The sequence below is a fragment of the Saimiri boliviensis genome, chromosome 2 (assembly GCF_048565385.1).
Source record: "Saimiri boliviensis isolate mSaiBol1 chromosome 2, mSaiBol1.pri, whole genome shotgun sequence".
NCBI classification, from domain to species: Eukaryota; Metazoa; Chordata; class Mammalia; order Primates; family Cebidae; genus Saimiri; species Saimiri boliviensis.
This window is the reverse complement of record NC_133450.1, coordinates 231523380-231551368: the sequence shown is the minus strand read 5'-3', so window position 1 is coordinate 231551368 and position 27989 is coordinate 231523380. Positions and strand designations below refer to the sequence as shown.

Here is a 27989-nt window from a genome sequence, read left to right as displayed (position 1 = left end):
TTTTACATAATTTCATATTTCTTGGAGACTTCGTTCATTTTTTAAATTCTTTTTTCTGGGCTTTTTAATCTTTTTTGTGTTATGTATCATGCCACATTTCTGTGTACAGCTGCATGAGATAATAACGGATTTTGATTCCTGTAAAGATTTAATTCCCCTTATTTATCTCTGTTGCTTTGCTTTAATATAGATCATCTCTTAATTTTGGCCTTTTGTTTTGCTGCTTAAGTCCACTCTCCATATAGCACAATGGTGCCTAACTGAGGGTGATTTTGTCCCCCAGAAGACATTTGACAGTGTTTGGAGATATTTTTGATTGTCACAACTGCAGATTGCTTCTGGCATCTAATGGGTAAAAGACAGGGATACTGCTAAACATCCTAAAATGCTCAGGATAGTTCTTCACAAAAAAGCATTATCTGGTCTACTGTGTAAGTAGTATTAGTACCAAGCTAAAGAAACCCCGTTCTAGAGCATTGCTCCTGAAATATAAATCTGGTTGTGTAGAAACCTCTCAGGTTATATGTATCTCTCCATGGGTTCCTCATTACCCCAGCAGAGACCTCTAGGTTGGAATGCATGCTTCACAGAGTGCTCAGCACGATCTGTTGGTATATGGGAAGTGTATACAGGAATCCTATTCATAATAATTTTACCTAAAAAGGCACTAAGCTTCCTCAGTATATTAAGTGACAATGTATGTGTTTAATTTTAAAATAAATACAAATAAGAACATGAGAACAAATATTTGTGCTGCTAATTATGCATTTCAAAAGCATAAGGCAGAATCAGGGCCATGATAGGAATCCCTTATACCATTTTATTTTAAATTCTCAACAGTAAACATAATGAGTTAGTTAATGAAAACATTTTCCTTTCCCTAACTCTGAACCCTCAGATTAATCAGAAATGCGCTGTTACAGGCATCAGTGTCATTCCAGGACGTGGCTGTGGAGTTCACCCAGGAGGAGTGGCAGCACATGGGCCCTGTCGAGAGGACCCTGTACAGAGATGTGATGCTAGAGAACTACAGCCACCTCGTCTCAGTGGGTGAGCACAGCTTACCGTGGGGCTCCCTCCAGAGGGCAGTTCTGTTTCTCCTCCCTCTCTCTCTCTCCATACCACACCATGTGACTCCCTCTACAGTGCAATTCTGGTTTTTCTTTTTTATGTTAGTCACTTTTATTGAGGTGTATTTAACAGAAAATAAAATTCAGCAACTTTCACTGTACCAATCAGTGAGTTTTGAAAAAATGTATATAGTTGATTACCACAATCCAAGTAATGGTTTGGAATGTGTTCATCACCCCCAAAAGATTCTTTGAATCCCTTTGCAGTGAGTCCCCTCCCTCCCTTCCCCCACAACCCCTGGCAACTACTAGTCTGCTTTCTATTGGAATAATTTTGCTTTTCTCAGATTTCATATAAATGGAATCACAAATCATATACTCCCTTTTGTCTGGCTTTTCTTTAGCATAATGCTTTTGAGACTTATGCACATGTTTGTATAAATGGTTTATTTTATCCTAAGTATTGCTTCTTTGTGGGCATATACTGTAGTTTGTTACCCTTTATCAGTTGGTAAACGTATTTTTTTTTCCCCAGTTGGGGCTTTTATAAATAAAGCTGCTTTGAACTTTCACAACAAGTCTTTGTGTCAACATATGTTTTCATTTCTCTTGTGTAAGTAACTAGGAGTGGGCTTGCCAGGTCTTCTGATAAGTTTATCTGTCTATGACTTCATAAGAAAATTCCAAGTATTTTCTGACTAGCTCCACAGTTTTTCATTTTCATGAATAATGTCTGTGAGTTCTCATTACTCTTTGGTCACCATTATTTGGAAAATCTTGTTTTTAACAGTTCTAGTTGGGTTTTAATTTGCATTTTCCTGATGACTGACAGCATTGAACCTCTTTTTATGTGCTTTTTAGCCATTCGTAAATCTTCTTTAAGTGACCAATCAAATCTTTAGCTCATTTTTGTTTCATTTAGTTTTTAATATTATTGTTTGTTTCATTGAAGACGTTCAGACCTTTATTAGATATGTGTTTTACAGGCTTTTTCTTGCTATCTCTGGGTTCCCTTTTTAAAGAGAAAATCTTTTCTGTTTCTAATTTTTTACGTATATTTTAAGAAATCTTTTTTATATTGAAATAATTAGATTTATGGGAATTAGCAAAAATTGTATCCTCACCTTAGTTTCCCCCAAAGGTTACGTGTTACATAACTACAATACAGTATCAACACCAGTAAACAGACACTGGTACAATGTGCCATTTTATCACATGTGGAGATTTAAGGTAACCACTACAATTATAATACAGAACTGTTATATCACCACAAAGATCTCTTTGGTGCTATCCATTTATAGTCACACCCATACCCTCTCCCACATTGTCCTTAATCTCTGCTGACTAATCTGCTAGCTCTATAGTTTTGTCATTTTGAGACTGTTAGATTAATGGAATCATATAGTATTTGATGTGTTGAGACTGGCTTTGTCACTCAGAAAAATGCTCTCGAGATCCAAGTTTTAGTGTATCCATAGTTCATTCCTTTTATTGCTACATAGGATTCACTATATGAATGTCATTGTTTAGCCATTGACCTATTGAAGGACGTTTTGGTTGGTTCCAGTTTGGGGCTATTATAAAGTTGACGCGGACATTCATGTTCAGATTTTTTTGTGAACATAAGCTTTTCTTTTCTGGGATAAGTACCAAGGAGTGTGATTGTTGGATTGTATGGTAAGTTATATTTTATTGTTTAAGAAAATAGCAGACTATTTCCTAGAGTTGCTGTACCATTTTGTATTTCCACCACAACGTATGAGGGACCCAGTTATTCCCTATCCTTTCTGGTACTAGACATTGTTGCTATTTTATGTATTAGTGGTTGAATAATAGTGGTATCTCATAATGGTCCTAATTTGTATTTCTCTAATGGCTACTGATAATCATCTTTTCATTTGTTCATATGCCATCTATATATTCTTAGACAGTAAAATGTCTATTCATGGCTTCTGTTCATTTTTTTAAGTCCAATTTATCAGTTTTGTAAAAATGTTGTCATTTCTAAGAACTCTTCACTAAGTGAGCCAAGGATTTTCTCCTATTTTAAAAAATTGTATAATATATTCTACATTTAAATTATGGTACATTTTGAGTTAATTTTTGTATAGGGCATGAAGTTTAAGGTTTTTTTTGCCTATGGATATCCATTTGCTCTATGCAGCACCATTACCCTTTATTGAATAGCTTTTTCACCTGTCTCAAAAATCAGTTGGCTGTACTTATATGAAACTATTATATTCCCACATTATATTTCTTTTTCAATATTGTTTGAGCTATTCTAGTTACTTTGCCCTTGCATATACATACTGTAATAATTTCATTATATGAAAATCTTACTGGGTGTTTGATAGGAATTAAGGCTGTAAGTTACCAGTTTTGTGACAGTTAACATCTTTACTGTTTTGAATCTTATAATTCATAAACACAATATATATCTCCATTTACTTAGATCTTGATTTCTTGCTTCAGTGTTTTGTAGTTTTCAGTATAAAAGTCCTGTGCCTGTTAGATTTAGAAGTCAGTATTTCATTTGGTTGAGTAATTGTTAATGGCATTGTGTTTTAAATTTCTGTTTGCATACAAAGGTTGCTGGTTTATAGAAATGTAATTGATTTTTCTATGTTTGTTCTTTTATGCTGAGATCTTGCTGAAATTTCTAGGAAGGTTTTTGTAGATTCCTTGGGTTTTTTTTTTAATGTAAGGTATCATGTCGTCTATGTATAGGATCAGTTTACTATTTTCCTTTCTAATCTGCATGCTTTTTATTTCCTTTTCTTGCTGTATTACACTGGCTAGGACTTCTAGCACTGTGTAGAATAAGAGTGGTAAGAGTAGTCATCCTTGCCTTGTTCACAACCTTAAGGGGAAAGGATCTAGTCTTTCACCAAATGATCTTAGCAGATCCTTTGTGGATATTCTTCATCAAATGGAGGAACTCCTACTGTATTCCTAGTTTTCTGAGAATACTGATTACAAATGGATATTGAATCTTGTCAATTACTTTTTATGTATCTACTGTGATTACATGGTTTTTCTTCATTACAACATTAATGTGGACCCGTTTTTAAATGTTCAAACAGCCTTGCATACTTGGAATAAACCTTACTTGGTAATGTCATAGAATTCTTTTTATTTATTGTTTGATTCTATTTGCTAATACTTTGTTAAGTAGTTTTGCACTTATGAGGAAAATCAGTCTGTAGTTTTGTACTACCTTTGTCTAGTTTTCATATCAGGATAAGTCTGGCCTCATAAAATTAGTTAAAAAATGTTCCTTCCAATCTTCTGTAAGAGGTTGTATGGAAGTGGTGTTTATTCTTCATTAAATGTTTGGTAGAGTTATCTGATGAAACCATCTGGGCCTAGAGACATCTTTTTGGGGAGCTTTACAAATCAATTCCTTTAAGTCATATATATGGATACTCAAATTATATATATTGGGTGAATTGTGGTATTTTTGCTTTTCTAACAATTAGTCCATTTAAGTTGTCAGGCTTATATGTGTAAAGATATTCAGACCATTCCATGATTATCATTTTGATGTCTTGAGAATCTGTATTTATAGACCTGTTTTCTTCTTTGTATTGGTCATTTCTGTCTTCTTGCTCTTTTATTTTTTTGTTCACTCTTCCTAGAAGTTTTACAATGTTACTGCTCTTTTCAGTCAACCAGATTTTTCTCTCATTGATTTTTCTCTTTTGTTTTTTAAAAATTTAATTAATTTCTACTTTCTACTTTTGCTTATGTTATTGTGCTCTTCTTTGTCTAGTCTTTTATTGTGAGATCATGGACTATTAATTTGAGACTTTTCCTCTTTTCTAATGTACACATTTAGTGCCATTAAAAACTCAGCACTGCTTTAACTGTATCATACAAATTGCATATCAGGTTACTAAGACATGTCTCTTATTTATGTCTTCTAATATTTCTTCCTCTTTGAACACTCATTCATACAGTATGAGATGTGAAGAAATGCAATTAAAACTTAACAACTAGTTAATATCCACTATTTGATAAACACCAGTGCAGTTCTCAAGTTATTTAATAGCACAGCCTCAATTTTCATAGGGTAATTTGAAGAGTTTCTGAAGTCAAGAAAACATTTGTATTAAAAAAAATTGTGATAGTTTTTGAAGCTGGGTGAAGGATATATGAGGGGAGGGGTTTACTGAATTTGCTTTTTAAAAGAAAAATTTCAAATTCAAAGAAAGTGTTAAGTGGTGCTTGAGAAAAGCCCTAAGGAAGTCTAAGTCTAAGCTAAATAAGGAAATGTAAACATTCTAAGCATAGAAAAGTACAAGCACAGAGACCTCTGGTGGTAGAAGAGAAGATAGTGAGTACAGAGTCCTAAAAAAGAACCAGTACACCTGCAACAAAGAAAACAAGAAGGAATATGGTACAAGATGTGGAAGTGGACCAAGTGAATATATATTATTGAATCTACAAAGAACTGAACCAAATTTACAAGAAAAAAAAAAAACACCATCAAAAAATGGGTGAAGGATATAAGCAGACACTTCTCAAAAGAAGACATTTATGCAGCCAACAAACATACGAAGAAAAGCTCATCATCACTGGTCACTAGAGTAATGCAAATCAAAACCATATTGAGATATCATCTCACACCAGTTAGAATGGTGATCATTAAAAAATCAGAAGACAACAGATACTGGAGAGGATGTGGAGAAATAGAAACACTTTTACACTGTTGGTGGGAGTTTAAATTAGTACAACCGTTGTGGAAGACAGTGTGGCGATTCCTCAAGGATCTAGAACTAGAAATACCATTTGACCCAGCAATCCCATTACTGGGTATATACCCAAAGGATTATAAAACATTCAACTATAAAGACACATGCACACGTATGTTTATTGCGGCACTGTTCACAATAGCAAAGACTTGGAACCAACCCAAATGCCCATCAAAGATAGACTGGATAAAGAAAGTGTGGCACATATACACCATGGAATACTATGCAGCCATAAAAAGGATGAGTTCATGTCCTTTGCAGGGACATGGGTGAAGCTGGAAACCATCATTCTCAGCAAACTGACACAAGAACAGAAAATCAAACACCACATGTTCTCACTCATAGGTGGGTGCTGAACAATGAGAAAACATGGACACAGGGAGGGGAACATCACATACCACAGCCTGTTGTGGGATGGGGAGTCTAGAAGAGGGATAGGAGGGTGTGGAGTGATTGGGGAGGGCTAACATTAGGAGAAATACCTAATGTAGATGACAGGGGGATGGATATAGCAAACCACCATGGCATGTGTTATACCTATGTAACAAACATGCACATCTGCACATGGATGCCAGAACTTAAAGTATAATATAATAATATAGATTGAAAGAGTTGGTTTTTAAAATTCACCTAAATATATGCCATCTACAAGAAATTCACTTAAAAAATTATAGATAGATTGAAAGTAAAAGAATAAAAGGTATACCATGGAACATTACCATAAAAAAGTAAGATTGGCTATGTTCATATCCGAAAAAGTAGACTTCAGAGCACAGAAAATTATAGGTTAACAGAGTGATGTTACATGTCAGTCTTCTAAGAAGACAGCAATTTTCTAAATGCTTCAGCATTCCAAAAGATACATCTTACGCAACTGTAGTACAATGTCAGCATCAGGAAGCTCACACTGGCCAACAGGTATATAGTTCTCTGTTATTTATCATATGTACAGATTGATGTAACCACAACTACAGTCAAGTAAACAGAACTATTCAGTCACCACAAAGAGCTTTGTCCTGCCCCATTATATAAAGTCACCCCATCTCCTTTTACTATCCCTTAACTCATGGCAATCACTAACATGGTAAGCTGTCATTTCTTCTAATACTTTTCAACTCCACCTTCTTCTCCTCTCCTTCTGAAACTTCTATGACACAATTATTAGATATGTGTTATAGTCTCACAGGTCTCTGTGGCTTTAGTCTGTTTTCTTTGTTCAGATTAGTTAGTTTCTACTCTTCTATATTAAAATTCATGGATTCTTTCCTGTCTTCTTCATTCTGCTGTTGAACCCATACATTGAGTATTTAGTTATTTTTCAACTCTAAAATACCTGTGTCATATATCTTCTCTTTCTTTGCTGAAACTTTTTTTGTTTCATGTTTCTTATTGTTTATTTAAATTTTTATATGATGGCTTATTTAAAGTCTTTGTCAGCTACTTCTGTGCCATCTCCGTGTTGGCATCAATGGATTGTCTTCGCTCAATCAAGTAGAAGTTGTCTTAGATCTTGGTATGACAAGTGATTTTAGATTGAACCTATACATTTCGGAAGTTATAATATCTGTGTCTTATTTAAATCTTTTCACATAGCAGGCATTCTCTGACACCAGTGTGGCAGGGAGGGGTGGGTCGCTGTCTTATTATTAAAAGTTGGGCTGAATATCCAAGTTCCCTACTCAGCCTCTGTTGGCACCTGGAGTAGGGGGCGATTGTCATTACTGCTGAATGGTAGTGGGGCAGTTCAGGATCTCCATTGGGCCTTCACTGATAACACCCAGCATCAGAAGTGCTTCATTACTGCTCCCCGAGGGGCTTCTACTGACAAACTGTGGGGCAGGGGACCTTGTCACTGTCTGGCTTGGCGACATGTCTCAAGCCCCAGTCAACCGACTCTGACATGAACCCTGGTGGAGGAGTAAGGGAGCCTTCTCAGAGCCTGGTGAGCATAGACACTTGAGTTCCCCACTTGGCCCTTCATGGCAGCCATAGAGGTGGAGAATGTATTTTTTATTTTGTGTTTGGCTGAAACAAGAACAGTTACTGTCTAAAGGTTTTCAATCTTCGTAGGCTGCCTCTTTCCTGAAGCTCTGGCTTGAGAGCACAAGCTTTGGGTTTTGTGTTTGTTTTGTTTTTTCACCTTCACATTCATGTTGCTTGTTGCCAGCTTCTCCAGCTTCTGCTTTGGAATATGTGAAGCCAAAGAGAAAATACAGGGAACTCATCACTGTCATTCCTTGAGTCCTAAGGTCCCTGAACAATCTGCTGTCTTCTCTCTACCTTTCAGTATGTTTTTAAATATACAATATCCATAGTTTTTCGCTATACTTACCAGAAAGGCTAGGAGAAAGTACCTCTACTCCATATTTCTAATAGAATATGGCTTTTTAATTTTAAATTTTTGGCTGTTTGAAAATTGTTTTGCTATTATTGATTTCTAATTTAATTCCTATTTGGAGAGCAACATTTTTTAATCCTTTTAAAGTTTATTTAAACTCATTTCAGGGCCCATTGTATTTATTTATCTTGGTTAAGTACTTGTTCCATATGTTTTTGAAAATAATGTGTTTTCCTTTTGGATCAATGTTCTATAAATGGAGGTCGTGTTGGTTGATAATATTCTTCAAGTCTTCTGTCCTCCTCATTTATCTGTAATCTACTTCCATAAATTATTGAGAAAAGAGTTTTACCGTCCAGCTACAATTTTGGATTTGGTTATTCTTCCAGTTTCATCAGAGTTTGCTTTGTGTATTTTGAAGTAGTATTATGAGATGGAAGAACATTTGTGATTGTTACATTCTCTTAGTTAATTATTCCCTTTATCATTATCCATAATTTATTTTTCTGTGTGCTATTTATATATTATAAAACCCATAGTAAATAACATTTAAAAAGATGACTTGAAAGATAATGTACTATTTAAAGAAAAGAATTCCAAACATGAGAAAAGTGTATTTTATTTTCATTCTCTTTTTTTCAGTTTATGGTTCTCTTTATCTCTAAATCAAAAATTTCCATAGTACCATTTTTCTTCCATCTGGAAAATTAAAATATCTTGTAATACACATCAGTTGCTGATACATTGTTTCAGCTTTTTTTTTTTTTAAGTCTGAAACATCTTACCTTTGCTAAGTATAGAATTTTAGGTTGATTTTGTTTTTTCTTTCAGTACTTTAAGTGTCACGTCATTATCTTCCCGACTGTAAAATTTCTAACAAGAAGTCAGTTTTAATTCTTTTTGTTCTTCTGCACGTGACTTTTTCTGTCTGCATAAAATGTACTTTTTTCAGCAGTTTTTGGCAGTTTGATCGTAATGTCCATTTGGTGTGATTTTCTTTATGTTTCTTCTTGGCATTTATTTAGCTTCTTGGATTTGACAGTTTATATACATCACTAAAATTGGAAAATTTTGGCCACTGTTTCTTCAACATTTTTTCTCCTTTTCCTTTTTTTCTTCTGGAATGCTGATTACACATATGTTAGACTACACATGTATTTAACCACAGGGCACAGATAACTCTGTTTATTATTTTCCAGTCTCTCTATGTGTTGCCCAGGCTGGTTTTGAACTTCCAACCTCAGGCAATCCTCCTGACTCACCATCTGCATAGCCTCTTGGCTAAAACCTAATTACCATTTTTTATATTTTGTATGGTTTTTTAGAGATATGTTATGGAGCAGTAAATCAGTTCATTTTACCCTATTATGTCCATATGTGGAAGTCCTCATGAAATCTCTTCCTTGACACCCAAGACATTGGCCATTTTTGAATTTTATGTTATTTAGGTCTGCAGTTTAGGAGTTCAAGGAGATTGATCATTTATGAGAATAAGAACATGTTTTTTGGCCAGGTGCAGTGGCTCATGCCACCACACTTTGGGAGGTCAGGGTGACAGGATTGCTTGAGGCCAGGAGTTCGAGACTAGCCTAGGTAATATAGTAAGACTCTGTCTTTACAAAAAAAAAAAAAAAAAAAAAAAAAAACCTTAAAAAAATTAGCTAGATATGTTGGTGCACACTTGTAGTCCCAGCTACTCAGGAGGCTGAAGCAGGAGGATTACTTGACCCCAGGAGTTTGAGGCTACAGTGAGCCATGGTCGCACCACTGTACTTCAGCCTGAGTGACATAGAGACCCTGTATCTAAAAAAGAAAAGAAAAAGTAAGAAAATAAAGAAAATGTTTTTTGTTGTTATTTCCCCAAAGAAGGTCCAGTGAGCACCCTTAATATGCCTAGCTGAATTTGCATAGCTTTTGTGTAGAAAAAAGTTGTACCTTTTTCACATTCAGAAACAGTAGGACCTATGCAAGTAATGCAATTGATAAATTATTTCCCATTTATAGGATACTGCTTTACAAAACCAGAACTGATCTTCACGTTGGAGCAAGGAGAAGATCCATGGTTATTAGAGAAAGAGAAAGGATTTCTAAGCAGGACCTCCCCAGGTGAGTTACCGAATTCAATGAGCAGAAGGTTCATTGATTCACTAAGAGGACTCACACAATTCAGCATATAGTCATAATAATGGTTAAAATTTATACAGTGAAAAGATACAAAGAAAAATCAGCAAAGATAAAAGGTACGTGGGGCAAAGTTCATAGGAAACAAACAAGTTTCTGAGAGTTCATACAGTTCCCCAAGCACAGTTCCCTAAGCAATGAATTCTGAAAACACATGTGAAATGTTTTCTCCCCAGAATTGGTGCCCAGGGTTTTTATTGTGGACTAACCATGTAGACACCTTCTGTCTAGCATGTGCCAAAATTCCAGATTTTAAGATGGGAAACTGCTGTTCTCTATCGTATTATTTGTACAGGACTAGCACAGTGAGCTCCCCAGCAGTTACGGGAATCTTGTTTCTAGATGCCAGCTAAGGGCAAATCTTTGAAGAAAGCCTTTCTAGGAATAGCCGTCTCAGGCCTGCTCTATCAACTCCTGTGTACACAAAAGCTATGCAAATCCCTGGCATAACATAGAGTAAGATAAACATATTTGCCATATCAACTAATGTAACTGGAATAAATTCACCTACTAAGAGAAAATGCTATTAGATTTTGTTAAAGAGGTGTATTTAAAAAGTAATTTGTTAAGTTCAAAATACGGTTATGAATTGCCAAGGCAATAAACTAAAATAATTCAGTGTTTATTTGCTTTAAATTCCTACTTCCGTGACATAATCTTGGAATACTTTATCCTATACTTTAGCTCTTCTTTTCATAAACTCAGTAGCTAACTAACACTAAAGTTAAATTCAGGTCAGAAAACAGAGAAGAGAAACAGCATTTTGATAATGCTGAAGTAGACAGTTGTAAAAGGGTATTTTAAAAGTAGACAGTTTTAAAATGTATTTAGGGTTTTGAATATTTGTGCACTAAATTATCAGGTTTCATAAAACAAAAAACTGCAAGTGTTCTGAGGAAAAATGGAAACATACTAGGTAGCATAGACTTTAATTTACCTCTTTGATTTCATACCAGAGCTAGTGGATCACAGCTAAAATCCTAGACTGGTGCTCAGCAAACGAGGGCAAAGGTGAGATTCTACCTGCTGCCTAGTTTGGCCAGGAAAGATTTATCTAGAACACAGCCATAGCTATTCATTTATGTGCTCATGTTACAAGACAGAATTGAGTAGTTGCAACAGAGACCACATGATCAGTGCAGTGGAAGGCATTTACTCTCTGGCTCTTTATGGAAATATTTTACTGATTCCTGCACTAGAGGTTATAAATAACACATTTTATAAAAATGAATCTGATGTGTCTTTCAAAACTCTACTCTGGAAACAAAGAATAAACCCTCTTTAAAATGATCATGGGACATTGACAATATATAAAAATATTTCGTGCAAATATCAATAAATTCCACAAAGTAAAAATATTATTGTCCAGTAAAACTATAAATTGCAAACAATATGAGAAGAATTAAAGTATCTCTGTCTTAAAATCAGTACGGAATATATCTATATCTATATATATCTTTAAAAACATATTTAATCAAAGAGTAAATGAAAATCAAAATTGTCCAATATCCAGAAAATTTAAAAGGTAAAAAACATGCATATTAGAACCTTTGGGACATAGATAAAGCAGTGCTTAGAAAAACTTTTAGTATGCCGCGTGTTGTGGCTCATGCCTGTAATCCAAGCACTTTGGGAGGCCAAGGCAGGTGGATCACCGGAGGTCAGGAGTTTGAGACCAGCCTGGCCAACATGGTGAAAACCGTGGGAGAGCGGGGGTGAGAGAGAGAGAGAGAGAGAGACAGAGACAAAGGTTTTAGTCTTATATACTTGTTTTTAAAAGTGAGAAAGTTTATGATGTAATAAAAATAAGACTACAGTAGTATAAATTTTAAAGCCAGAAATGGTTCTTGGAATAAAAATAATTGATTAAAATAGATAATCTCAACTAGAAAAGGGGGGAAAGCACTATTACTCATTTGAAGTTTTGATTTAAATTCCTTCTTCTATGGTACAGTTTGGAATACTTTCGTGTATGCTTTATCTCTTCTATCTGTAAAATCACAGTCTTTGATAGATGTATTAAAACAAAGTGAAACACTGTGCCAGAGAGCACACAGTTATTGAATGAACTCCATTCCCACCTAGATTATAATCCACTAAAAAGAATGGTTCTCTGCTTTGCTCTATTGAGTCCATGCAATATAACATATAAGTATTTTTAATAATATTGTGTATTAACTTCAAAGCCACTTGGGAGAGGTATTTCATATTGATTCATTCAAAAAACATTATCCCTAAATGCATACACCCAAATCAAATTTCTGAGACTTTTGAATAATCGGGTATAGGTTAGCATTGGTTCTGAGCACCTGTGTAGGAGAGAGGAGGTAATTTTGAGACACACTGCTTTTTAGGAGTCACTGACTTCATTTATATTACAAGAGTATAAAGTATATCAGAATGAAGCTTGTATTTTGGAAAAGAGAACAAAGCTGCTTAAAATAATTTTGCTATTGATCAAAAAAATCAACTATTATTTTACATACAACCAAGAAAGAGAAAATGCCATTTAACTGTGCAGATGCTGTAAGTTTTAAAATGCTTCCTAATTTGAATCATGCTAACTTGCTTAAAAAATCATGTCAGATATATGAGTACTATCTATATATGCCTTGTTAAAATGAATAATATAGACAGTAACTACTTTCAGATTTTAAATAAACATTCCTTATGTTTGTGGGAAGACACAAGAAGCCTTTTTTGTGCGTGTAGTTTGGGAAATGCTTTGCATTGCCTGAAGGGCATCTAGAGTCTACATAGGTCTAAGGCTAAAAAGCAAAGTGGTTCAGGGAAAGAATATAAGATGATTGCTGAAAATAATCTTATTATTATTTTAGAAAAGTAGAAAAAAACTATTTGCAGATGATATCCTGTCAAGACTAGAGCAGAAAAGACTGAGGTGTTGCAGCGAGAGCTAGGACAAGTAAGAAACCTGCGGTTTGTGTAAAATCTCCTTTTCCTGAATGTCGCTCAGGGTACTAGGGCAGTGTATTTACGGCCTTGGAATATTTTTAGCACAGGGCTGACATTTTTGCATGGAATGTGGGTAGCAGTAAGGCAACAGCAGTCAAATATACACAAGAAATTTAGAAAAATAAATATAAAGAATACTTGTAAAGTTTCTAAGTCCAGGTTAAAATATATGATCCTTAAGGTTCTTTACAGTCAGTAAAAACTAGCAATGTCAAAAAGTAGATGGAAAGCACAATTAAGGATTAGACAAAAGCAAGACTTGTTTGGGGGAAGTGAGTGAGCAAATTGAAAAGACAAAAGTTAAGATTTGAGAATCTAAAAAGATTCACTATTGGCTGGGTGCAGTGGCTCACGCCTGTAATCCTAGCATTTTGGGAGGCCAAGACTGGCAGATCACCTAAGGTCAGGAGTTTGAGACCAACCTGGCTGGCATGGCAAAACCCTATCTCTACTAAAAATACAAAAATTAGCTGGGCATGCTGGCACATGCCTGGAATCCCAGCTACTCAGTAGGCTGAGACAGGAGAATTGCTTGAGCCCAGAAGGCAGAGGTTGCAGTGAGCCGAGATCACACAACTATACTCCAGCCTGGGAGACAGAGTGAGACTCCATCTCAAAAAACAAAAAGAATTCAATATTGAACAACCCTGATATAATAAACGAAGTCACCAGACCTAGGGCAGAGCAGTGAATCCAATTTAGGTAGAAAAATGACTTTAATTCCCATCAATTTTATGTTTCCACTTACACATTTGTGTTCCTTTGATGATACTACAGACAGAATTAAAATGTGGTCTATAGTACTATTTAAAAGAAATAGTACTATTTCTTTTAACGTGAGGAAATTGGTGCCATTATAAATTGATTTTGTGTTGATGTGTAGAATGGAAATGGAGCTCCAATGGACTATTGTAGCCTAATGATTATCCTACCATTGCAATTTATATTTCTTTAAGAATCTAGACTAGTGTTACTCCCTAAGGTAAACCCTGTCTCAGATAAAACCACGAATCCATTGATTTTTGTTGTTATTATCTACTTCGTGTTGGTAATCCTTATTTTATTCATCCCATTCTCTGATTTGCCTGTTTCCAGGATCCAGTGCTCTTGCATATACACCATTTTTAGTCATTTCAATCTTCTCTATTCAATTTTGAAATTCTGTTTTAAGATGCCAAATACATATGTATATTTGTTGCCCATTGCATTTTCTACTACAAAAAGAAATTTTAAACTAAAAAGGGAATATAGGGAATGTATACTTGAAATTACTTTATTGCTGGGAAACCGAGCCAGAAACTAAGGAATCAAATACATAATAGGGCACATATGTAGGTGTATATTCCATTCCATAAGAAATGTGTTAAATATCATAAAGTTTGTTTAATTTTATCATTTTTAGAAGACTCCCAACCCGATGAAATCTCAGAGAAGAGTCAAGAAAATCAAGGCAAACATTGGTGGCAAGTTTTATTCACCAATAAATTATTGACTACAGAGCAAGAAATTTCAGGAAAAGCACATAATCAGGACATAAACATTTTTCCTGCCAGAATGATGCCTTGTAAATGTGACACTGTGGGGTCTGGTTACCAGGGTCTGAGCCCATTGGCCCCACACTGTCAATATTCAAAAGAGAAGGCTCATGAGCATGATGTATGTGACAAATGGCTCATCAATATTAAGGATGGCAGAACTAACACTCAAGAGAAATCTTTCACTTACAGTAAAATTGTGAAAACCCTCAGTCATAAGGAAAAAGTTATTCAACATCAGATAATTCAGACTTTGGGGAAAGATTTTGAATATAATGGAAGTAGAAAAGCTTTTCTTGAAAAGGCTGCCCTTGTTACGTCTAATAGTACCCACCATAAAGGAAAATCTTACAACTTCAATAAATTTGGGGAAAACAAATACGAGAAATCAACCTTTATTATTCCTCAGAACATTCATCAAGAGAAGAGTCACTATGAGTTTAAAGATACTGGAAATTGTTTCTGTAGGATCACTCACAAAACTGATACAGAAGGGAAATCTTTTAGCCCAAAGTCACACATTAGAGAACATCATAGAATTCGTATAGGGATGAAACCCTTTGAATATGGAAAAAGTTTCAGCCATAATTCAGCCCTCCCACTGTATCAGGGAACTCATGCAACAGATAAATCATCTGATTATAACACATGTACAGAGACATTCAGCTACCAGTCAACTTTCAGTGTACATCAGAAAGCTCACATAAGGGCAAAACCCTATGAGTGTAATGAATGTGCAAAATCCTGCTCTATGAATTCACGCTTGATTTGGCCTCAGAAAAGTCACACAGGGGAGAAACCCTATGAATGTCATGAATGTGGGAAAGCCTTCAGTGAGAAGTCACGTCTAAGAAAACATCAGAGAACTCACACAGGAGAGAAACCATATAAATGTGATGAATGTGAGAAAGCTTTCAGTGCAAAGTCAGGCCTAAGAATACACCAGAGAACCCACACAGGAGAGAAACCATTCGAATGTAATGAATGTGGGAAGTCTTTTAACTATAAGTCAATCCTTATAGTACATCAAAGAACTCACACAGGGGAGAAACCTTTTGAATGTAGTGAATGTGGGAAATCTTTCAGCCATATGTCAGGCCTAAGGAATCATCGAAGAACTCACACAGGGGAAAGACCATATAAATGTGATGAATGTGGGAAAGCTTTCAAACTGAAATCAGGCCTAAGAAAACATCATAGAACACACACAGGGGAGAAGCCCTACAAATGTAATCAGTGTGGAAAAGCTTTTGGTCAGAAATCCCAACTCAGAGGACATCATAGAATTCACACAGGGGAAAAACCCTATAAATGTAATCATTGTGGGGAAGCTTTCAGTCAAAAATCAAACCTCAGAGTCCATCACAGAACTCATACTGGGGAGAAACCTTATAAATGTGAGGAATGTGGAAAAACGTTCAGGCAGAAATCAAATCTCAGAGGGCATCAAAGAACTCACACTGGGGAGAAGCCCTATGAATGTAATGAATGTGGAAAAGCTTTCAGTGAGAAGTCAGTCCTAAGAAAACACCAGCGAATTCACACTGGGGAGAAACCATATAATTGTAATCAATGTGGGGAAGCTTTCAGTCAGAAATCAAATCTCAGAGTACATCAGAGAACTCACACAGGGGAGAAACCCTATAAGTGTGATAAATGTGGGAAAACTTTCAGTCAAAAATCAAGCCTTAGAGAACATCAGAAAGCCCACTCAGGATTAAACGTGCATATAAAGAATATGAAAAAACTCTGAGCTGGAAATTAAACCTCACAATACATAAATGAACCCACAGGAGAGAACTGTTAATGTAGTGAGCATTTCCTCTACAATTTTAGCCTCCACCAAACATCAAAGAACTTAGGAGATAAATTGTTGAAATGTGTTTTACATGGAAATTCTTTCAGCCAGAGTGCAATCTTCCATGGATATTAGAGAGCTCACCCAGCAAAGAAACCCTATAAAGATAATGAATATGGAAAATACTTTTGTGAACTCATTCCTCAAAAAACTCATGCTGCAGAAAAGCTCTGAGAAAGTAATAAAGATTTGAAACTTTGTGCCAACGATCAAAACTCATTCATAATCAAAGAAGTCACACAATGAGAAAAGCTAGAATGTAATAAGTGTGTGGTAAACTTTAGCCAGAAGTCAGTACAGCAGAAAATACATACGGGATAGAGACCTCATAGTATATTAAGCAAGAAATGAAGATAATGGATGTGGGAAATTCTTCTGCCATGTCAACCCTCATTTTAACTTACACAGAGGTAATCCCTATATAATAACTATTGAAATATTTACTAGTAATCGTTTTCACTTCTCCCTCATGCCACACCTGTCCTAAATGCTCAACCACTCTATCTTCTAAATGGGATCATATTGTTACCCTCTAGCTAGTGGAATATGGGGGTCAATTACAGACAGGTCTTAAGTACATCAGTCAAATTGTCAATATTTTCTCCTATCCCTCATTACAACGAAATGGAGGAAAACCTTGGGACTCAGGTTCTCATGATGGAAAACAAGATTGTAGGAATCAAGGTCAGAGAAGGACCCTGTGGCATGGAGTTTTTTCCTCCATGTACACAGTTGGACTTTTTGCAGTGAGGAAACAAATTTGTTCCCTCCTGAGCTTCTAAAGGTTTGGGTGTTCTTGATACTGACAGAAACTCAACAACACTCATGTAATAAAACATACGAGTATGATTTTTCAGGATATCTGAACTCAGTGTATGTCAGAAAAGTCACATAGGACCGATGTCCGACAGCATCCTGAGTGACCCTAACTTCTATCCCCAGGTCTTCCACGTCAGTCAGGTAATATCAGACGAAATCTGACATTTTAACAAACGGAGGAAATTCTTCACACACACAGACACACAGTCACACATACATACCCAAAATTCCATTAACTATCTGATAATTTACTTTTGAATGTGTAAATGTTTTCAAAAATTATCGTATTTTATATCAGAGCTTGTTTCAAGGGGAAAATCTATCCATTTGAGAAAGGTAAGTAATAGCTTTTATCTAGATACTGCTATATGAGAACTGTTGTTTAATATATAATATCAAAACCTTTAATGAAGTGACATATTGATAGACATTCACTATCATAAAAAGCCTAAAACGAACAAGAAATAAACTGCATAAACTGAAAAGCAGCGTCGCAATATGTGACTATTTTGTGAGTTACTGATTGTTTATGTTCGTATATGTGCATGCTACTTACCAGGTATTTGTTTTATGTATCTTAGAAGTCAACATTACTGTAAGAGAATTGTGTTCTTGCTTTATAACTACTCCAACATCAGCTACAATTTGCCACGAGTATTAATAACAAACCTTTTACAGAAAATATCTTGATACCACATTCCCTTTCTCCTGCTGCCTTCTAACATGTCTGTCTAGTAAAGGCCATTGTTACTAAACTGCCTCTTTTCAAAGAAGCCAGTGTCACCAATACATTTCTCTCTGTCTCTCTCTGTCTCTCTGTCTCTGTCTTTCTGTCTCTGTCTCTCTCTCTCTCTCTCTCTCTCTCTCTCTGTGTGTGTGCGTGTGTGTGTGTGTGTCTCACACATATAAGGAAATTTATATATATATATATATATATATATATATATATATATATATATATATAAAATTTATATCACTGATTCTTTCCTAGCAGTGTTGAGTGTAAAATGGACCCTTGGAAGGCATTCTTCATTTATGGTGCTTTGTTTTTCTTTTTTAGCATTTAAATTTTATTATAGTTTTTACCTCTTTGCCACAGTTATCTGATAATGCATGTTGTCTAATTTTCCCACTGGAGTCACTTTGCATGGCATTTGGCATTCTTTCTCTCAGTTAAACAACTGCTTGGATCTTCATTTCTCTCTACAACCACCTAGCTTTCAAGATAGTTTTTTTTTTGCTCTGTGACCTCAGATACCTGGTGCACTGAAGAAAAGTTAAAGTCTTCCCAACCATCTTCTTGTTTTATGGATAGAAGCAGTGCTCTTTCCTGCTCTCTGTTTCTCCGAGTTATAACTGAACATCATCAGTTGTTTTTTGACAAATGTTCCAGGGTAGTTTGATGGGGAAATGATTATTATTTTCAAAAATGATGCTAAGATAATTGTATTAGACCATTGTCACACTGGTATGAAGAAATACCCGAGACTGAGTAATTTGTAAAGAGATTTAATTGACTCACAGTTCCGCATGGCTGAGGAGGCCTCAGGAGACTTACAGTCGGCACAAGGCAAAGGAGAAGCAGGCACCTTTTTTTGCAGGGCAGCAGGATGGAGTGAGTGCAAGCAGGGGAAATGCCAGATGCCGTAAAACCATCAGATCTGATGAGACTCACTATCACAAGAACAGCATAGGGAAAACTGTCCCCCATGATCCAGTTACCTCCAGCTGGTTCCACCCTTGACATGTGGGGATTATAGGGATTACAATTCAAGATGGGATTTTGGTGGAGACACAGCCAAACTGTATCAATAATGATACTTATATATTGTAAATGCAACTTGATCTTTACACCATAATTCAAGACTTATTCAGAATAAATCACAGATAAAACAAAATCACCTAAAGTTCAAAATTTATGTTAGAAAACAAAAGAAACTGACTGGGTATGGTGGCTCACCTGTGTAATCCCAGCACTTCAGGAGACTAAAGCAGGAGGATTGTTTGAAGCCAGGAGTTCAAGGCCATCCTGGACACTATAATGAGACCTCATCTCTACAAAAAATAATGAAGCATAGTGGCACATGCCTGTAGTCCTAGTCCTAGCTTCTTGGGAGGCCGAGGTGGGAGGAATGCTTGTGCCCAGGACTTTGAGGCTGTGGTGAACTGTGATCATGCCACTGTACTCCAGCCCGGGCAACTGAGCAAGACTCTGTCTCTTAAAGGAAAAATAATGTTTATAATACAGACAGTGCAGTTATAATGGACCAAAAAAGGAAAATGTTAAAATAGATATTTCACTAAAGATATATAGTTGGCCAATAAATACTAGAAACAATATCCAAAGCTTTGGTCAGCAAGAAAGTGTATGTTTGTGTGATAGCAATACACATCCATTTCATAGTTTCTTGTAAAGATAACGATACCTTACCGACAACCAGCAATTTTCATTCTAGGCATTTACCCCAGAGAAACACAAAGAATTATATGCAAATGCTCATAGAATCTTTACTCAAACCCAAATTGTAAATAATTAGAATATCAACAGAAAAATATATAAACAGTAATATTACTGTATAATGGAATACAGCAGTACAAAGAAGGAGCTACTAATGCATGCAGCAACACTGATAAATCTTAGGATTGTGTTGAGCAAAAGAAGCCAGGCACAAGAGGGTGGACTCTGTTATATCCTATTTACATAAAATCCTAGGAAAGACATCTAATCTAAAGGGATAGAAAGAAAGTAGACCATTCATTGCCTAAGGCTGGGGGCAGTGGGGTGTGAGGATCCACTGGTGAGAGGAAGAAAGGAATTTTTTATGATGGAATGTTCCATATATAAATGGTGATGTTTACAAAGCTGTATACATTTTTAGAACCCATCAGAATATACTAAGAATTTGTATACATTGCATAAAGTGCACTTCTATACAGTTAACTCTTAAAATAATAAAAGTGAGTTTAGGGTCCCCAGTATGTTATGAGACCTAGCAGGTTCTCAGTTTACTAAATGGCTTATTGACATCAGTGCTTGAGTATTCATTCCCTTTCTTCCCATATGGCTGTGACCTGGGAGAGTCAGTTCTCCTTTAATATGTCTCAGTTTCCTCATCACCATAATGCGGGTAATTGCCTATAATCCTTTTTGATGGAATTTTCTGAGTTAATCTGTGTCACTCCTTAATAAGTGAGCAATAGGTAATTATCGGCATTAAATATTTTACCAGTATTATTTAAAAACACACACACACACACACACACACACACACACACACACACACAATAAATAAATAAATAAATGCCTGTTTCTTAAAAGGGCCTAAAGAAAATAATAACTCATAAAACAAAAAGATAAATTAGGCCTAAAGGAGACTCTGCCATGATGTGGTGGGGGTGTTGGAGTTCCTTGTACTGTAGTAGCATCAATTTTTCTTTAATTCTCTGATAAGGTCGTTTCTGAAAATTTTTAAATCTCAAGCCTTTTATTCTCCTGTCAGCTGGCTAACATGACTTAGCCCAGTTTATAACTGTTGAGTACCCGACAAACTGCTTTTCCGCAGAGAGTCCCTGCGTGACTCCATGTATCTCCAGCTTCTCTCTGCTGGAAGTCTGAAGAATCCAGAACTAAGCAGGAGCACTGTCAGCCTTGGGTTTTTTGTTATACTTCCGGATAGAAGTTACACACCAGATGTATAAATACTCTAGAGGAAAATTATTTCAAGTATTGAAGGATAGCACACACCCACCACGTAGCTTTTTTCAGCATATAATGGCCACTCTTGCCTTGAGTTCTGTTTCCATGTTACACAGGAGGTGATTTCAGCTGTGTCCCGTGATGCATTTTACACGGGAACTGCATTCTGAGTTATCTAGACAGTAGAATCACATCACAACAATTTCCAAAAGAAAAGAGGATTCAGAGACTGGCAGTTGAGTTGGCCCTCATCGTGGGCAAAAAGAATGAAGTTTCACGTTTGCTATGGTTTGAATGTGTCCCCCAAAGTTCATGTGCTGGAAACTTAATTCCTAATGCAACAGAGTTCAGATGTGGAACCTTTAAGAGGCAATTAGGTCATGAGTGCTTTCCCATCATGAATGGATTAATTTCTCTCCTATGAGTGGGTTTGTTATCAAGACAGTGACTTTGTTATAAAAGCAAGTTCAGCCCTCTTGTGCTTTCTCATGGGTACATTCTTACATATGATACCTTCTGTCATGTTAAGACGTAGCAAGAAGTCTCTCACCACATGTGGCCCCTTGATCTTGGACTTTCTAGCCTCCAAAAGTTGTTTTTGTTTTTGTTTTTCAATAAACTTTTATTTATAAGCTATGCAGCTTCTGGTGTTCTATTAACACAAAATGGACTAAACATTCTTCACACATGTCACGACCTGAAAAAATAACCACCATCATTTCAAGTGGTAAAGGGAACCCTGCCAGTGTGTAGAGTTCATGGCATGACTTGGGCCATGTTTGGGGGACTCATCTTCTGAGTTAAGTGTAGAATTTTAACAAGGATTCTGAGAGGAGACTGAACTCAATTCATAGAGGCCATTCCATATTCCTAAGGGAAACATTTTTATCAGTGGTATGGATATGACAGTACTGGTGAGGTGAGGTGAAGTTGAGCTGAGTAATGAGACATGGGCAGTATTTCATTTGGTAGTATAATTTATTTGTCTATCAAAATTACTGGAACAGGAAAAAAAGAGACAATAGCCACAATGTATAGGAAAACAAATATTGAAATTTATATATGTACGTATGCAACAAAAACCATCAAGTTGCCATCAGTTTAAATTGCTAAACCTTTTTCCCTCACTAATACTTTATATCCACATCTTTTTAATGGGGAGTTGGGAGCTCAGCCCATTACTTTTCCATTTGTGTCATATGCTTTGGTAACATCCTTGGAAAAAGCAAAATTCAGTGTTCACATCACCATTTAAGAGGATGAGAGAGAACACGGCAGTCCTTAAAGCTAAAGTGAGTTTTTTATAGGCAGCATATAGTTTGATCTTATTTCAGTATCCATTCAGCCACTTTTTGTCCTTTGATTGGTGAATTTAGCCCTTTTACATTCAAGGTTATTATGGATAGGTAAGGATATACTACTACCATTTTGCATTTTATTTTCTAGCTGTTTATGAGCCTTTGTTCCTTTCTCTCTTGTTTTGTTTTGTTTTTGAGATAGGTCTCACTTTGTCACCCAGGGTAGAGTACCTTGGTGCAACCTCAGCTCACTGCAGCCTCAACCTCCTGTGTCTAAGCAATCCTCCTACCTCATCCCCTCAGGTAGCTGCAACTACAGGCAAGCACCACCACACCTGGCTAATTTTTGTGTTTTTAGTGGAAATGGGGTCTCATGATGTTGCCCAGGCTGGTCCTGAACACCTGAGCTCAGGTTATCCGTTTGCCTTGGTATCCCAAAGTGCTAGGATTACAGGCGTGAGTTACCACATCCACCCTCTCTTGCTGTCTTTTTTTCATTTGATGGTTTTCTGTTGTCCTATGTTTTGATTTCTTTGTCTTTGAGTATCTGCTGTAGCTTTTTTGCTTTATAGTTACCATAGGGCTTACATAAAGCATTACGATTACAATCTGTTTTAAGTCATGCCCCCAAGTCACGCCCCATGAACTCCACACACTGGCAGGGTTCCCTTTACCACTTGAAATGATGGTGGTGATTTTTTCAGGACCTGTGTGTGAAGGACATGTGTGAAGAATGTTTAGTCCAGGTTGTGTTAACAGAACACCAGAAACTGCATAGCTTATAAATAAAAGTTTATTTGGAAAAAAAAAAAAAGACTTTTGGAGGCTAGAAAGTCCAAGATCAAGGGGCCACAGGTGGTGAGAGACTTCTTGCTACATCTTAACATGGCAGAAAGCATCATATGTAAGAGTTTAATCATTAAGTTATCGATAGTTTCTAGGATGGCACCTGGTACAAGGTAAATATTTAATAAATGCTTATTATTAACAAATTTATTCAATTCAATTCAATAAATTGTAAAAAACAGAAAGCCTGGTGGGTAGTTATCTATTTGGTGTTAAACAATATGTTTGGCTTTAGATTTATAAAATTATAAAAAATTTAAATTTAAATAGTATTTTTCTATATAGAAAAATTAGAAAATTGTACCATGTAATGACAGGCAAATATTTTTAAAAATTACATTTGGTGAACCTTTCCATAATATCTACATGAAAAGACAATGAATCTGCTGTTATAGTTAATAAATGAAGTCACAAATCTAAGATTGTACTACAGAATAAGTGATGACATCAGTAAGCAATAGAAATGTGCTTTTGCATCTGGAAAGCACCAGAACTAAATCAAGAGGAAAAGAACTCAGTAATCAACTAAAAACTTCCATATTCAAGTTCAGATGGACAAATTTGCCGTAGAATTATGCAGGAAATCCATACCATTATTTTATACCTAGCATAGTAAAAAACAAAACTATTTCCTTTATTCTTTTTTTTTTTTTTTTTTTTTTTTTTTTGGAGACAGAGTCTCACTCTGTCACCCAGGCTGGAGTAAAGTGGCATGATCTCAGCTCACTGCAACCTCCACCTCCGGGATTCAACCAATTCTCCTGCCTCAGCCTCCCGAGTAGCTAGAACTACAGGCACATGCGTTTTAAAATCTAAGATTAACTCAGTAATCTTGCTTTTATAGCAAGAGGGCTTGGAGCCTGACAGATACTTTTAAACTAATTATGGACAAGCTGCTTGGTGCATTAGGTAACATAGGAGCTAACTTTGTAGGACATCTTCCATTAAAAATAAAAAATCTAGTTCTGGTACCCAGGCTACAGTGCACTGGCCAGATCTCAGCTCACTGTAACCTCTGCCTCCCCAGTTCAAGTGATTCATCTGCCTCAGCTTCCCAAGTAGCTGGGACTACAAGCGCATGCCACCACGCCAGGCTAATTTTTGTATTTTTAGTAGAGATGGGGTTTCACCGTATTGGTCAGGCTGGTCTTGAACTCATAACCTTGTGATCCACCCACCTTGGCCTCCCAAAGTGCCGGGATTACAGGCCTGAGCCACCGCGCCCAGCCCATCTCCCCACATTCCTAATATTCACCCCTAAATCTATCATCAGTAAACTCTTGTTTGGAAGCCAGAGCAACTCTTTCCGAGATCTGACCTGTCTTCTGCCATTTGCCTGATTTCTCCCCATAGAATAGGAAAACACTGTGTAGGAGATACTGTGAATAGAAACATGAATATAGACCAGGCACGGTGGCTCACACCTGTAATCTCAGCAGTTTGGGAGGCCAAGACGTGTGGATCACCTGAGGTTAGTTGTTCGAAACCAGCCTGGTCAACATGGCAAAACCCGGTCTCTACTAAAAATACAAAAATTAACCAGGAGTAGTGGCGGACGTCTATAATCCCAGCTACTCGGGAAGCTGAGGTAGGAGAATCACTTGAACCCAAGAGGCGGAAGTTGCAGTGAGCTGAGATTGAGCCACTGCATTCCAGCCTGGGCAACCAGTGAGACTCCGACTCAAAAAGAAAAAAACATAAAAATTAGCTGGGTTTGGTGGCGGGTACCTGTGATCCCAGCTACTGGGTAGACTGAGGCAGGGACAACTGCTTGAACCCAGAAGGTGGAGGTGGCAGGGAGCCGAGATCACACCCCTGCACTCCAGCCAGGGCTGGGGGAAAGGGCAAGAATGTCTCAAAAAAAAAAAAAAAAAGAGGCCAGGTGTGGTGGCTCACACTTGTAATCCCAGCACTTTGGGAGGATGAAGCTGGTGGATCACGAAGTCAGGAGTTCAAGACCAGCTTGACCAACACAGTAAAACCTCGTTTCTACTAAAAATACAAAAACTAGCTGGGAGTGGTGGCGGGTACCTGTAATCCCAGCTACTTGGGGGGCTGAGGGAGGAAAATCACTTGAACCCAGGAGGCAGAGGTTACAGTAAGCCAGGATCATGCAACTGCACTCCAGCCTGGGTGACACAGCTAGACTCCATCTCTCTCTCTCTCTCTCTCTCTCTCTCTATATATATATATATATATATATATATATATAGAGAGAGAGAGAGAGAGAGAGAGAGAGAGAGAGAGAGAGACATACATATATACATAAAATGATTCAAATAAAAAACTGTTAGTTCCTGTGAGTTCTATACTGGACTCTTACTTGTTATTTCCTGTGGTATCTTAGCATTGATTCTGAATAAAGATCAGACTCCTTATTCAGTAGGTAGGTTAGTTCTCAACAATAGAAGCTGGGTCCTTAGGGGATCCCGTGGATATGAGGATGAAGGTTAGAAGCGCTTGGGATCATAGCTGCAGGTCTGATTTGTGGACTGTGAGACCAAGACAGGAAGGCAGCAACTGCTGAGGGGCCAGGGGTGGGAGTAGGGAGGAAACAGGACACAAGAAAATAGGTATAAACCACCAGACTGCGGTCAGTAATCAACAGAATTTCCATAGTTTATATTGGAAAGGTTTTCCTGGTTTGGGGTTTTGAAGGGATTATGTAAGAAATTCAAGTTGCTTGATTTTTTCATTCTTTTTCTTTTACATGGTCTCAAACTTTGTAAAACAACAAAAAAGAATAATGTGTGCCTTTAGAACTGGTGAATGAATGAACCTCACTTTTTTAAAATACCTGAGATTGTCACTAAAGCACTGTCTCACCTGATTTAAAAATCTGACACTGAATTTCTCCTAGATGATAAGGTGCAAGTCTCTCATCTCCTAGAAAGGATCAAGCTAGGAAACACCCACCCACGAGGCACAGGGCAAAATGCCCTCCTGGAAGCTGGTGGGGCAGGAAATTGCTGAGGCCCAGTCTGTGTCCAGCAGCGTACATTCTGTGTGGTGACCGAAGCTGTTTGTTTGACCATACATTAGTCAGCCTTCTGAACCCTCTGCTAGACCCATCTGTGCCCTTTTTGTCAAGTTCAGTTTTAGTAAATTACCCTGCTGTGGCAGTTTAGCTAGCAGAAATCTCCATCCTCCATATACTTATCAGGGTCCTTATCCCACAGCTGATGTCAGATAACCTTGGCCTGTCCTCAGCGAGAATCCCGTTAGGTCAGTTTAGCCGGAATCCTCCCTTACCCCTGATGTTCCTTCCTAGTCATTTCCCATTCACTAACCCCTATTCTCCTCCTTGACTATAATTCCAACTGGCTTGTGTGGGATTCAGAGTTGAGCACAATTCCTCTCCCCTACTGTGAGAACTACTTGCCGTGCTCCTGGACCCACATAAGGTGAATCTGTTTCTTTAACAGTGACTCACCTGTCTTTTTCTCCTTTCCACTTGACACTAGCTGAGGCTTATCTACATCAAAGTGGAGGGACTGGCCCCAGGGGAGCCTCAGGGCTTCATCTTGATGGCCTGCAGCCTCACATTCCACTTTTTCTGGTGCCCTCTGGCTCCCAGAGTCCAGTTTGCCAATCAAGTGATGGAGGCTGAAAGGAGGGATGAGGGGAAGGAGGTGAAGGAGGTTAAATTATTTTCTAAGCCCTGCTGGCCTGACATGTATTTAGGTTATTTCTTCACTTTAGAAAGGAACTTGACCCCACCCTTGATTTTGTATCTCCCACTGCCGTGAGCAGCCTCACCTATGGGGCATTTAAGAGCCCGCATCTCCTAGGGCAGTGGTTTTGAACAGGGAGTCCCTGACCAGTAGCACCTGCATCTCTTGGGAACTTGTTAGAAAGCAAGTTCTGGGGCCGGGCGCGGTAGCTCAAGCCTGTAATCCCAGCACTTTGGGAGGCCGAGGCGGGTGGATCACAAGGTCAAGAGATCGAGAGCATCCTGGTCAACATAGTGAAACCTCGTCTCTTCTTAAAATACAAAAAATTAGCTGGGCATGGTGGCACGTGCCTGTAATCCCAGCTACTCAGGAGGCTGAGGCAGGAGAATTGCCTGAACCCAGGAGGCGGAGGTTGCGGTGAGCCGAGATTGCACCATTGCACTCCAGCCTGGGTAACAAGAGCGAAACTCTGTCTCAAAAAAAAAAAAAAGAAAAGAAAGCAAATTCTGGAACTGTGTCCCAGTCTTGGAGGATGGGCCCTGCAATCTGAGTCTTTAGGAGCCTTCAGGTGATTCTGATGCATGCTGGAGTTTGAGAACCACTGCCATAGGGTTGCTGTGGAGATGACATGAGGAGCACGAGTAAAATGCTCAGAACAGCACCTGCACTTAAGAGTTACTCAGCTATTCCTATCATCACCATCATCATCGCAGGGATCTTTTCTAACTGTGCTTTAATATCCAGGAGTCCCAGGAACTCTCAGATGGGGGTGTCCTTCCTCTGGAGCAACCCCCAGGGCAAGTGCATCTGCAAGCTGAGCCTCTCCCAGCATAGAGGCTTCTCTGTCTGCACCACTCACCAAAATGACACAGGGATTGAGTTTTATGCAAGTGTGTGTGTGTGTATACACACATACACGCACCTGCATAAATACATATATTTTTTA

General features: G+C 37.4%; 2 protein-coding genes across 3 annotated transcripts in view; both read left to right on the top strand.

Annotated features, from left to right (window-relative positions):
- ZNF782 (zinc finger protein 782) overlaps positions 1-18418 on the top strand; it is a 25732-nt gene extending 7314 nt beyond the window's left edge. The window contains exons 3-5 of one of the 2 annotated variants that reach the window (XM_010351876.3): positions 924-1050; positions 10167-10268; positions 14719-18418. In XM_010351876.3, coding sequence (XP_010350178.3) covers positions 924-1050; positions 10167-10268; positions 14719-16604 — 2115 coding nt within the window. In that variant the 3' untranslated portion in view covers positions 16605-18418. The remainder of the gene's footprint in view (positions 1-923; positions 1051-10166; positions 10269-14718) is intronic. The other variant, XM_074395504.1, reaches the window with a different exon arrangement.
- LOC101039991 (pre-mRNA-splicing factor SYF1-like) overlaps positions 17610-27989 on the top strand; it is a 21744-nt gene continuing 11364 nt past the window's right edge. Inside the window, 2 exon segments of the mRNA XM_074390455.1 lie at positions 17610-17669; positions 26834-27001. Coding sequence (XP_074246556.1) covers positions 17610-17669; positions 26834-27001 — 228 coding nt within the window.